The sequence below is a fragment of the Megalops cyprinoides genome, chromosome 14, assembly GCF_013368585.1.
Source record: "Megalops cyprinoides isolate fMegCyp1 chromosome 14, fMegCyp1.pri, whole genome shotgun sequence".
In the NCBI taxonomy this organism is placed as follows: Eukaryota; Metazoa; Chordata; class Actinopteri; order Elopiformes; family Megalopidae; genus Megalops; species Megalops cyprinoides.
Window position 1 is genome coordinate 24,365,004 of NC_050596.1, and position 13,466 is coordinate 24,378,469.

Here is a 13,466-nt window from a genome sequence, read left to right on the forward strand (position 1 = left end):
AGTGTCTACTTTTAAAATAACTAAACCGAACCTTGAAGGTTGTCGCCACTATATGGAATTGGCGGATTATGCGCACATCCCAGATGCTTATTCCAGCTGCCTTCACACTACGTCTTAATAAGATTGTGGTTCCGGATGCAAAAAACTGGGTGAATAAATAGTTAGTAAATAAACAACCATTCACTCCAAATACTTCCTGTTCATATTCTGATTCACCCCAATCATAACCTCAACCGTTCTGAGCAAAACCTGAAACTGACCCAGGGTGGCCGCGAGGGGGTGAACTTGTCCCTCTGGCAGCACAAGCTGTCAGGTGACCTGTTTTAATTTTGTTACCACCTGTTACACACGAAAGACTGCTCGTTCTGATAGAAGCACAAATATCACCATGCACACAACCTCGGACTGATGATTTAATCCAGACGACCGACCATGTAAATATGCATACAATATATTTTTTATTTTGCAAGAATTAAGGTAATTTATTTAAACATTTTTTTTTGTGCCAGGGAACAGAAATCATTGCCCGAATACAATTCTTTAAAATTACACATTTAAATAAAACCCTTTCTTTAAGACAGTGCTTACCACTGGCATTGGCAAAATATTTAGGTTTTACCAAAATATTTTATAAACCTTTGTACGCATTTAACGGAAGCATTCATGGCTTGATTAACGAAGCATAGTACTACAATAATGTTTGAGAGACAACAATAAACAAGGGAAATGTTTACTGTAAGTGCCAGGAGCACTTTCTGCCCTTAACAACAAATCTAAATCCCAGTCGTTCAGTGGGAAATGGAGGCTTGCGCCACCTAACGGCCACAAGGATAATAAATTCACAGCCAGTTCATTAACTTGGACATCATGCTGTGACACAATAACTCCTCAAATCACACATGACAGTAAAACCAGGGGTGGGTTCTTTAGGCCCAACCCCCTATTTTAAACTTCCTCACACACTTAATTTTGTGTGGATGAGGGGTTTCCTCCCCCACAAGAAATGTAATGAGAATTGATAGTGATTGGTGGGGGTGGGGGGTCGTGAGGTGCACAGAAGGCTGCTGCACTCATTGGGATCAAAGTAAAGCCGACCAATTGCTACAACAGGCTTGCACAAGGAGTGTGGTTCACTGCACAATGTACTGGTCAGAGTGGCCCTCATTGTCTGCAGACTTCCGCTCCAGCCAGGCACTTAAACAACCTGATTTGGCTGCTTATTGCCACAACTGACATAGTTCCTCACAGCTCAGGAGGTGGGAATCCGGGTGTGGCAACGGCTGCATATTGCTGTAATCCTTCAAAGAGACCAACAGGGTTCATAAATCTTCAGGCTACCCAAGGCAGTGTTTTAAGAAAGGAAAAAAAGCCCATCTCCTTCACTGGATTAGACTGTCCAGACAGGTAGTGAGAGTCGGAGAAACGGCCTCCCCTTGCCTGGGCCTCTCTCATTCTCCAAACACAGTGTAGCTCAGAGTTCAGTAAACCTACGGCACGACTCACAGAAACTGTGTTGTAGGTAACAGATGGCACATCAGAATAGCAGTTGTAGAAATAACACTGTGGTTATGTACGCACGTTTTATTTGTGTTGGACTGCCATGTTATAGACAATGGTGGATGCAGCTGGTGCACATTTCAAAATGGCTGCCATGTGTCTTCAAAGTCCTTCTGGCCAAATGTCTGAATTGGTCCCCCCAGAAATACTTTGTTTTACAGGACTGAATGAAAACAGAGGGTTGAATAACCCCAATTCCATTGTGAAAACAATTGCATGCATGTCAGACTCAGGAACAAAGAAACCATGGAAATTCACACAATTTTTCATTCTCGTTTTTTTAATAAACAGAAATAGACATTCTTGTTTAGGATTTCAAGAAAATAAAGCTTGCAAATAAAAACCACCATTGTTATTGTTTACTCCTTCAAACACAGAAATGCTAACACAAAGGGGTATACTGTTGTTAGAAATGCTGTCGTTGAAAACCACAGACAGAAACGTGTACAAACATGTAACAAAGATAATCTCAAAACACAGAAAGCCACCGATACTGAACACATGGATGGGCCGTCCGGCCTCACACTGCCGAGGACGTGGAGGGGCGTGTCAGGAGGGCCGACGTCATCTCTACGATGGTCTTCAGAGGCAGGCCGCTGAGGAGGCCCTGGTGATGCGCACGCAGCTCCAGCAGGGCCTCCACGATCCTCTGCCGGCCCACCTCCGGGTGGCGCTCCGACAGCCGTGCCATCAGGGTGTCGAAGCTGCCCATGGTGGCGTAGTGCTGGGGCACGCAGGTGCCCGTGGGCGTGGGCGAATCCTGGACGTTCACCAGCTTCTCCAGGCGGCCGCAGAGGGGCTATGGGACAGACAGAGTAACGGCGACTGATAGATAGGGTCAACAGCCAGGACGCCAGTACCGCCAATGTGCTGACCAGAGAAAACCAACACCAACGGTGGTGCATCTTGTTAGCTGGAGGGTGCACATCTAGGCTGAACTACAATCTATTATCAATATATCAGTGCATCATGTTTGATTACATAGAGACAGAGCAAATGAGAATTGCTACTGAAAACATACTGAGTATCAGATACTGAATTAGTTTTAATGTACATGTAGATCCAAGATTTTTGTATTTAACATACAGTAGTATTTACTGATACAATTAATACCAACACACTGTACACTGTGCACTTGTACATGACAACTGAGACATTCGCTGAGGTATGTTCTAAGTAACACTGGAATCAGGAAATCTGAAAATACTGTACTGACACTGATGTATGCACAAGGGGATTTGTTGTCAAAACAAAAGAGGCACATTTTCAGTATGGGGGAAAAAAAAATGCAGTGAGGCAATCAACAAGCATACTCCTGTATCCTTGTGAAGCGACCAGAGAGGAGATGATGTAAACCAACTGCAATCGTCACACTGCCTTTTAGGTGCTTAAGGAGAGAGGGTATGGATGCATTCTGCTTGTGAGACTAACACTGTGTGCATCATAACCTGACAAGAGTGCCAGGCTTAAGTCACGCTGAAGCCCAGGCTTGCGCTCCCGTGGGCTGGACGCCGTGCCCACCTTGGCCGCTGTGGCAGCCGCGCTGCTCTTCGAGCCTCTGGAACCTGTGCCGTTCGCTGTAGGCGCAGCCCTGGGGGCGGGGGCGGTGCCTGCCTCTGCAGCGGGGGGCCTGCGGATGCGCTCCACCTTGATGGCGCGCCCACGGATGGCGTGCCTGTTCAGCTCCCTCTCTGCCGCCGCCGCGCTCCTGGGACAGCTGACCGTCACAATGGCCACCCTGGACACACAGCTGCAGACAGATTCTGCCCTTTAGGAACTGATACTGGGGTCAGTTTCTCCCCCCTCACCCACATTAAGTTTACAGTTAGGATTTTGGTCAGTTAAGCTTATTCGTGATCAGTTGTTGGAGGTGAGAAGGAACCCATAGACATCATTCATTCTGATTACTTGAAGCCCAGTCCATAGACAAGACACTGAAAAAATGTTTCAGAAATGTTCACAGAACACAATGACAGCTAGGAACACATCTTACAGGCCCTATCCATGTATTGATAGAAGGAATCTATGTCCAAAACACTAATAACGCCCTCATAACAACTCCTGAAAGACTGAAGTCTTCCCTTCAATGAAACTTCTCAGGCAATGTTACCACAGAGACACATGACACAGTTTGAAAATAACACATTACATTCTGAATTTAATACAAAATGAACACATTTATTAGTAATGGAACATAAAATGATGCCTTAACAAGTGAGCCATTTTACGTGAACTTTACCCAGTGCTGTTGCTGAAAGTTGTTATGCGGACATCAGACACCTTGTATTTCCCAAAACACGACATCAACTCGTCCTAAGAGGAATATTAAACGGTTACTCAGAAACACTGCCCCCTGGAGGCCACACCATTTGCTAAGTTTTTTTTTTTTTTTTTTTTTTTAAATCAAATCGATGCATGTGTTGTCCTTTTTAAATTCTACTTCTAGACATTGTGACAGATCTATGTTACCTGTGTAATATCACTGGGGAGGTCTGACACACACAGGACACAGTCCTCATCCTTCTCCCCTGTACTGATCACTCCTGGAAAGCAAGAGTTAATATGGGACAAAACAAAACGATTATTGGGTCCCCAATATAAACCATGTAACAGTAGAACCCAGACAGCCCTCCAAGGTAATCTCACCATCACCACCTTCCTCCGCTCCTTCCTGCCCCTCCCCCCTTACGCCATGAGCAGTGGGTGCAAACTCCTCCTCTGCATCATACCAGGCCTCACTTGAATCCAGATCTTTGGCTCCACCTGGGGGAAAAAAAAACAAAAAAAAAATAAAACTAAGGAGTGATGTCTCATCCACCCGTTACTGGGATATGCACAACCAGTGAAACAAAGCTCTAGTTAGCAGGACTGGTTGGGTGATTAACAGAAGGGGGATGAGCAGTCTTCTGAAAGTGGGCACACTCTCCCTTCCCAGGAGGGGCCTTTCCACTGCTGAACACAGAACCAGCAATCTGGATCTGCCACTGTGTAATTCAGTTCACTGTGTATTCTGTTGGGTGGAAATACAGACTGGATTAGGAACAATGGTCAGATGAGTGTTTTAATGTGACCCTTGTGTTTTCTAGAATAAAACTTATTTTGAACAATATGACTTTACTCTCTACAATTGTTTCAAGTTTAACTTTTTAAACACAGACAAAATTACCAACATATACATTTTCTGTTCATCTGTTTCTGTTCTCATTTAATCAGTGGTTTCAAGACATAAAGAAGCACTACATATGATATTTTAAATAAAGCAGTACTACAGGAGAGCACCCTGGAGCTGCACTGTTAGGTGCAAATTATTTGCCTGCCTGAACCTGCCCTCTAATGCCTAATCCCGATAGGTTCAGATCAGGTAGAAAGACTAGTGAGAGGTATAAATTTTCTTCTTATGATCCGAGAAATATCTGCCCTCGGGTTAGTTTAAGTACTGAGTACTTTGCCTTCAACTTGCTCTCTGCATACCCTGCTCAAATATTTGCCTTTACCTTACCAGAATCTTACTCAACTGCTCAACATTTCAGTATTGCTGTCTGTAGTTGCTTAGGTTGACAACTCTGGCCCTACCCCCACCACCACTTCTTGGCTTAGGGGCATGAGCAAGGCCGCAAGCGAAGCTTAAAGCACCAAACCACAAGTACCACAATGGAAAAAAGTCAGGGAGGCATTAGGCCGTTATCAGAGCTTGAATTCCCACCATGGATAAGGGCATCCGCTTGTTTCAGACGTCACATTGTCATACCGGGTTTGTGTCCCATGGTGAGGAAGGTGGCTGCGCTCCCATGCTTAATGCTGCCAGGCCTGGGGTTGGCTGCTGGAATGCCGTCACTTTGTCCTCTCTGTCAGACAGACAAACGGAGCCCTGAGAGAATACTGCACTCGCACGCGCTCTTCCTACCACGCCAAATATGGCATGAGAACAGATCAGGCACTGCCATGTTACACTGTGACCATTTCAGTTTGGGTGATGACATCCCTGGTGTGTTACTCAGTAACACCATCCAATGGACGGACTGGCTGTTCACAATGCATGACACTGTTGGTCATATTCAGGCATTTTTAAACTGCAAAAGGGCAAAAGTCTATAATTGGTTACTCTGAAGATGAGAGTTTCCTGGTGTAATTAAAATGGTCGATCTACCATTTAACCAACAGGTGGTATTATTAATAAGCTCATCTGTAGAAGGATACACTTCAGGCCCAAGGAATTTTAATGTCTTCATGAAGGGCACACAATGTACTGCGAAAGACAAACTAAGGCAAAACTAGCAAGCAAAAAAGCCTTTCTATCCCTAGCAGCTGGTTCAAGCCTTCAGACTTTTCCACCAACCACATTTATTGCTGGCACCACAACCTCCATTCACTTCCTACGTCACAGAGGGACTCGTGGTCTCACTGCTCCCTGTGAGGCTAAACAGCAAGTCAAAAGGTTGCAGCTCATCCTGCAGGAAGAGCCTCGCTGCACCTAACAGCATATTAATCACTCTCTTGCTGGTGACACACCTGCAGGGAAGCGGTGTCACTGGATGAGAGAGGGTGAGGAGCCGCTCTTCCTCCTCCTTTCCCTTCTCCGTCATGGTGAATGGGCTGCTCAGGGCCTGTCTGGGAAGCACTGAAGCAGAGACGGCACACAGCATAGTCTCAGCTAGACAGCTTTAAGTGAAAGTTCAGCTCTGGAAGAACAGGGGTCCATGTTCTGGTCAGTTCTGAACACCACAAAGACACAGAAGTTGAGCGCAGTCCGAGATACTAAAACATGCGTTCTTTAATGTAATTACTGAAAAAGCAGTACGTACCCTAGAGATCCCTCTTCAGATAAACACTCCTCAATTATCTACAGAAAAATGGGTAGAGAACAATCAAGACAAATTTGAAGAAATCTTGCTTTGATCACGTTGGCAAATACTTTCGCAAGCCAAATGCTGTCATACAGACTTTGAGATCTGAATTTTTGTTGCATTTTGGGTGTGAAATTAACTTTCATCATATATTTTTATTCATGCAGTTGTTTTACTGTGATATTTGGCATAAACAAACTTGGATGCACTCTAGCTCAAGAATAAACTATTAAACACACAGCTAACAATACAAATATCCATGCTACACCTACAGAAAACAACACTACAAATAACACGGAACTGAAGAACTGTGAAAGCGCACTTTATGAAGGTGTTTGTGGACTAGGCCTAACAGATATTGGTAGCACAAAAGCAAATTTGCCAGTGTTGCATCTGAACTGAACTGAACCCACACGTTTGTTCTGGATATTGGAAAGCAAGCCGCTAACATGACGCACCTGCGCAGGGATGTACTGCGCTTCAGACACAATTCTCTGGGAGTCCACAGAGAGGGGGTGGAGCTGGTCCAGGGGCACACCCGACAGGATCTCTCTCTTCATGTCTTGGTAATGATCCTCCAGATCTTTGAGAACTCTCTGCAGACCCTCCGGCACTGCCTCCGTTCTGGATGGAGAAGTAAGCGTTCAGAACTTTCACCTTGAATGCATACGCGTCTGTTCTTTTGTGCTGGAAGTTGCTCTGGATAGGAGCATCTGCTAAATGAATGTAATGTAACATCTACACAGTGACAATGAGGGACATATAACACTGTAAGGCTGTGATTAGACATCTGAAAACAGGAATGCAACAAGTTCTCAGGCATCCAACAACAGTAACTGTACAACATACACTTTTACTTTTGGAAAATATGGCTAAATTTTCAAATGTCAACACCCAAAAATGTATAAGGTCACACTAGGAGCTTTAATATAAAACCAAAACTGTGAATGCATCTTATGTAGATAAATTGCAGTTTCTCAAATGTTGCCTCTGTAGCTGAAAATACAAGTTAGAAGAAAAGTTATCAATTTGACTACTTCAGAATTATATATTCAATATTTTCAGCAAGTCACTATTTTGCCCATGTTCAAATCTCCACATTACAAATGTGCCAAATTTCAAGAAAATCATTCACATTTCAAACTGAACGACCCACATAATCATCTCTGCCAAAGGTTAGCAGAATGTATGTCATACCTATGAGCCTTAAAAAAAAAAAAAATTCATAGACTCAGACTTCTACTGGATCACTGGCTTTCGGACAAAGACACTTCTTTCAATTTTAGGGCTGCATAATGAGGTATTTATATAAATCCAACCTTAACGGATGTCAGAAAAAGAGGGCCCTTGTTACTGGAACAGGCAGTTAACTAGGAAACCTAGTGAAAGCTGAGATGTAAAGTGGAAAATTTTCACCACCCTTAACAGTGCGCCACCAGCTGTTACGTAAATGTTAAAAGTGTGCGGCGCGGTGGAGCGGCGGTGATTGAATGTTTCGGCACACGGGGAGGACCTGGCGCCACTTCTACCTCAGGAGGCAGCGTTCACCCTCGGGCGAGGTGTAATGGCGCCTCCAGCAGTGCTGCTGGCACACTGCGTGCTGCAGTGCCAGGAGGCGCAGCTCCGCCCGCACCGCCCGCTCGGAGCAGCCACACCCGCCTCCGCTGTCGCAGTGGCCATCTCGCACGCTCCCTTCAGAGCTGCTGAAACCGGAAGCCGAAGCAGGTGTGTACAGCAATGTTAGAATGTCAAAGGGCAGCTCACGCAGACATCGTCAAGACATTTTGGTGCATTTATATCTACTACAAAGTACATTGAAAAATACACACTACCTTGCAGATTTTGCCTTCAGCTCTTTTAGTTCATCTTGAACAAGTTTTAATTTGATGAATTCCTGGAGGAGAAAAAAAAAACTGAATGTTGACTGAAATAACATGCTCTTAGGAGACACATTCTCCATTTCAAGCGTTATTGCTCATGCAAACAGCAGAAGGCACATTACCTCAGTGAAGTAATCCAGGTCAGACATGTAGACGTCAGTGATGACGTACTTCTCAGCTGTGGGGATAGACAGTGTTTGGGTGTCCCGGTCTCGGCCGGGGCTATGTGGCAGAGAGCAGTCCGTGTTGGCAGCATTGTCCTGGGTTGCGCAGGGGGGGTTTGTGTTTGAAGACCTGCTCGCCACACTAGGCCTAGCCTCGGTCGCTCGTGTGGACGTGTAGCTGGCCCTGAAGTCCCCACTGATGTCTACCAACTGACTCAAAGTGATCTGGGAGTCTTTGGCCAGGCATCTCTCACACGGAGCAGCTGATATGCTCTCCATGCTATCCACAGAAGCAGGCACCGCGTTACCTTCACACACCGCTGCGCTCACCTGGGAATCCTTGTCTACGTACTTAACCTCCTCACCCCCCTTCTGTGGCGAGGTCCGAAAACTGGCCCAAGCAGCACCCCCTTCTGGTGGCTCATCCTCCATCACACTATGGTACTCCTCATTCTTTGGGTCACACCTCGAGTTGTCCTCGTTTGCGAAGGCGTCCAGGCGGTCATCGTCCATCCAGTCTGCGTACTTGCTGCAGGAGGAGGTCGAGTCCAGAGAAGTGCACTGTTCAAAGCAGCAGAGGGAGCTGCTGCTCCCTGCCTCACTCTGCAAGTCCTCGGCGCCTGCTGGCTCAGTGAAGCCCTCTGTTGGCACGTCAGACTCACTGCAATCAGAGCTACAGGTGGCATCCAGTCCAGTGCTGTTGAAGCTGTAGTACTCAGGAAGCACCTCCTCCGCCAGGTCAGGGATGTCTACACTGTCCTCCCCTCCAGAATTATCATGCTCCTGGACACTTAAGACCCCCTTTGGAGTCTGACTATGCAGCTCTAGTTCCACATCCAGAGAGAAACTAGCCTGAGCTGAGGGATCTTTGTATACAGTCACAGCAGTGCTCCCCTGCTGCACTGCTTCCTCCCATAACTGGCAGAGTGGGTGGGTTTGTGAGCTCAGCTCCCCCTGCTGGCACGGAGGTGATTCTGCAGTGGGACTTCCATCACAGGCTGACTGGAAACTCTCCTGCAAGTCCATCCCAGGATCCAGTGCCTGTTCTGCAGAGTTTTGTCCACCTGTCAGCTGCCCAGGGGCACCCCTGATGCCCGGGTTTGCACTGGCGTTGCAGAGATTCAGCTCGTCCTTAACACTGTTGGGCAGTAAATCCAACACCTTCCCTTTCTCTGCAAACAGACAAGAAGCGGAATAAACCGCTTCTTTCTATCCAAATTATTATATATAGCACACAGATTACATCACAAGGTGATGGGGACTGGCATCTCTTACATGGAAATACTACTTTAGGCAACAGAACTTTAAAATACCATACAGAGTCACTCCTTTTGTACCTTTGCAGGTTTATCAGGATCACAGAGAAGTACATACCTGATTGGTTCAATGTTTCGTCACGTTTTTTGATGGGTACGTTACAAAATCTACACTTCGCTGCATTGAAGGAAATGCTGGCTCCACAGTTGCTGCACTGTGACACACAGTAATAAGTAGGCCTTCTGGATCTGGAGACAGGGTGGTGAAAGGGAAAGCATGTCAAAAGCAAGAGACCACAGTCAATTGGTTTACCATGACAAACAGACTGGGTTATTTGTCCAACATTTCAGCACATGCCTTTGTCAAAAATTAAGTGCAAATCAGTAACATCTGCATACAGATCCCTGAGGCAAACTGCAATTTAAGCACATCTTCATAAATAAAAATGGAATGGAGAAAAGACAAAAAAAAAAATGTACTTGTTCAGGTCTGAGGACATTGCTGGTAAAATATGGGGTCTGCACTCCTGCCAAACCTGTCCTGAAAGAAACCGAATGAGTAGTTTAATTTCTCAAAATACACTAAGCTGTGTAATATCAGGTGAGGTGAAGTCAATACTTACGTTTCACATACACAACTTGTCTTATCACTTCAAGGGCAGGGTGTTTCTGAAGAAAGTGAAAAAGTCCTCCTTCTTCTACAGGGTTGAAGGATATGGTTGAGGGGAGGTCAAATCATTTGACAGAAACCTGACATTTTCATCATGTTACTGTTTACCCTCTAATACTCAGTTATACGTAACACAACCATTTCAATGGCATACAAAGCAATCCTAGTCAAACATTATGTGTGTAGAGTATCATCAGCTGTAGGCATGGTCAAATATATGTTGAACATATACCTATATACCTCATAATACTTGTAGTTCCCTCAATTTTCTGATTGGCTTCTCAGAGCCTACAGATAGAGTTCACTGGTGCCTTACACAGTACATATTGGACACTTGTAGGACACAGCTGGCACAGTTAATTATTACCTTGTATAAGCTTCCTGTCTTCTGGCGGAAGAGATAAGTACCAGCCCAGCAACCTTGGGTCAGTCAGTTCCATACACTGGGTGATTTTCACCACATCAAACACCGACCTAGTGGAGGTAATTGCTCACGAATGCAACAGGACGGGTATTTGCTGTATTCCAAATTAATAACATGGTTGACAATACTGAGTATAAAGTCCAGCATGTTATACGGCTAACGACTTTTGAGCTCAAACACTAGCAATAACTAGTGTGCACAGTCTAGCATTTAAAGACAGTCTCATTGTATACAGATGTTGTACAAAAGAGTGGTAGAATAACTGAAATACAAATACCTGTTAAGAAGAAATAGCCTGGCCTCTTCATTGGACAAGGACTGGGCTACATAAGAGAGAAGGGGAGGAAACAACTGAACTGCTTTTAAAAGGTATTCCAATACAACCAATATATTTCATCTGATTTGGAGAAATTATAGGCCTAATACAGGAATTCAAATACATGCAAAACATTACAGTGATGCCTTTAATGTTTTCCTAAAACCGAAGAGTTGCAAGAAAGTGCATCTTAAATGTATTTAAAGTCAGACATTTGACAACTGTGTCAAATTTCACGTTATTTAAATAAATTGTGTTAATTTATTTAACGTTATCCACTTGTAGTTCTGTCACTTGCTAAAATTGTCTCAGGAGTGCGTAGTTAAAATGTGTTATCAACAGACCAAAACGAAGTAATGCAATCCTGCAGACAAGTTAAGGGATCGCTGGGCCCCAACAGCAAACTAACATACAAGTTGCTTCGTTTCCAACAGCTGTCTAACGTTTGCTAAGAGTGAAAGAAGCACCTAATGTATTGTCTAGATTTATGCAAAACTAAATCTACATAAAATAATATTACATAACGTTACACAGCTAGCGTTAGCTAGTGAAATGTCTTACTCGCTAACGTTACGCTCACCGTTTCAGCCAGGCCAACTGCTCACCTTACTGGTATTGATTTCCTACACATTCGATAGAAAACTAGCTTACTAGTTACATGCTGGCTGTAGCTACCTAATTTTAGTCAACGTCGGTCTGTTTAACGTATGTCAGTGTATTATTGCAGCGCAGTCAGCTAGTTAAACGTTATTCAACCAAATATCGGTTAAAGAAATCAAACATTCTTCAGGCAGTGAAGCACACCTTAGATTGCTGGGCGGCTACCATATTTACCGGAAAGAATACCAATAAACCAGGAACGTATTTTCAGTCTTTCTACGCAAAATAGAATTTTTTCTGTATTTAATGTCGCATATTCTACCTCTCCAGTTTTAACCCATTTAACGTTGTCCTCTTGGTCACACCTTCTCAGGTCCGTTAAATGGCGGGCGTACGTGAAAAGTCAGAAAGGTTAGGAGCTCCACAAAAGTTCAGGCCTTGACAAAGAGGTAACATCGTTTTGCCCACTTTCATCCAAACTCCAAACAGCTCTTGTAAAATTACGATCCAGAACCAGTTGCAAAAGGCAGAAGGTACATGCAGCATTTTGTCATTCGGTCCTATGACTTCACGATAGGGGAGTTTTACGCCATCTGACTGTGCTCAACCCAAATGCTGAGCAGAGGCGAACGTTACTTTCAACGCAGTTCCAGGGTTTAGTGTCAAAACAGTTTATTTTGCATTCACAGTCAGTTCACTTACCAGTCAACTGGTTCCAGGCAGTTAAGTTATGATTTGTAGAGGGGTCCACGGGTATAAAACACCACTGGTACATCCCGGTCGCAAGAAACATTTCATCTTTCGCCATGTTCCCTGGTCCGGCGTTCAGTGGTAGAAATAATGGGGATGGGCACCACATGTTCTGGAAATCAAACATGAATTTGCTAGACAATAGTTATGGCGGCCAATTGAAATATAGATAGCTAATATTGAATATCATCCTTATAGCAAAAACAATTAATTTGCCAAAGAAACCACGCTAATAAACCAGCTGCTCACCTTGTTGCATCGTTATTTTGCAAATACAGCTATGTACCAAACAACCGTTGTACGCCTGTCTGAGAAAACGATCCATTCATTTGGCCATTGGTAATACTGAGCGAATAAATGTGCGAGTTAACGCCACATAGAAATCCGTAGGAACAATGCTTGCTGGCAAATCAATTTTCAAAATGATTGCTAGTTATGCATTTTACAATACTATGCACTGCTTCAGATCTGAAATACTAGCTATGTACTGTTAAATGCTGTACCCAACACTAAATTCGGGAAATCTTACCTTCAATTAACGTCTACCTCGGATATTGTATCCCACTCTTTTAACGTTAGCTAACTGACCACCTCACCAGTCACCCTGTTCCTGGCCAACTGATTGATTAATTGATTAAGGACTGCCAATGGCTTCCCACCAGTGATTTGTTCCAATGTGATAGCTTTATCTTATCCTATATTTAATCATTAAACTAAAAGGGGAAAACACACTGAATCTGAATTTGATACTGGACAGCAAATTGCGCTAATTTATTGTAGACTAGGCTATAGCTACTAGTCCCCAGTTCCACTAGTATTGCACTTCATGTACCATTTTAGCCCTAGGAGTCGCTAACCAGTCTATAAATGTTTGCAAGATAGCCAACACTTACAAAATCTTACCACACTGGTCTGTAATGAGTTATACATTGCTAATTATAAAACAGCAGAGCTCACAAGCTGTTCAGCTGGTTGATATTTGTCAGAATTCTATGGAAGCTGTTC

At 44.2% G+C, this 13,466-nt stretch overlaps 1 protein-coding gene across 1 annotated transcript; it reads right to left on the reverse strand.

Annotated features, from left to right (window-relative positions):
- Nucleotides 1-2,077: 2,077 nt before the first annotated feature.
- On the reverse strand, nt 2,078-12,720 carry rbm44 (RNA binding motif protein 44). Its single transcript, XM_036545647.1, has 16 exons — nt 12,711-12,720; nt 11,073-11,118; nt 10,739-10,845; nt 10,325-10,399; nt 10,182-10,242; nt 9,820-9,950; nt 8,404-9,617; nt 8,234-8,295; nt 7,931-8,101; nt 6,860-7,025; nt 5,306-5,402; nt 4,204-4,320; nt 4,027-4,100; nt 3,797-3,870; nt 3,079-3,307; nt 2,078-2,356 (listed from the first exon to the last, which is right to left on the reverse strand). The coding sequence occupies exons 1-16, from the start codon at nt 12,718-12,720 to the stop codon at nt 2,078-2,080; spliced, it is 2,913 nt and encodes a 970-aa protein (XP_036401540.1).
- Nucleotides 12,721-13,466: the final 746 nt, after the last annotated feature.

Bases quoted from the DNA above. Each gene is read 5' to 3' on its own strand.
- rbm44 (XM_036545647.1), bottom strand. The intron at 9,951-10,181 runs GTACATTTTTTT...CCCTGTCTCCAG, and splicing joins ATGTCCTCAGACCTGAACAA to ATCCAGAAGGCCTACTTATT. The intron at 9,618-9,819 runs GTATGTACTTCT...GTCTGTTTGCAG, and splicing joins CGAAACATTGAACCAATCAG to AGAAAGGGAAGGTGTTGGAT.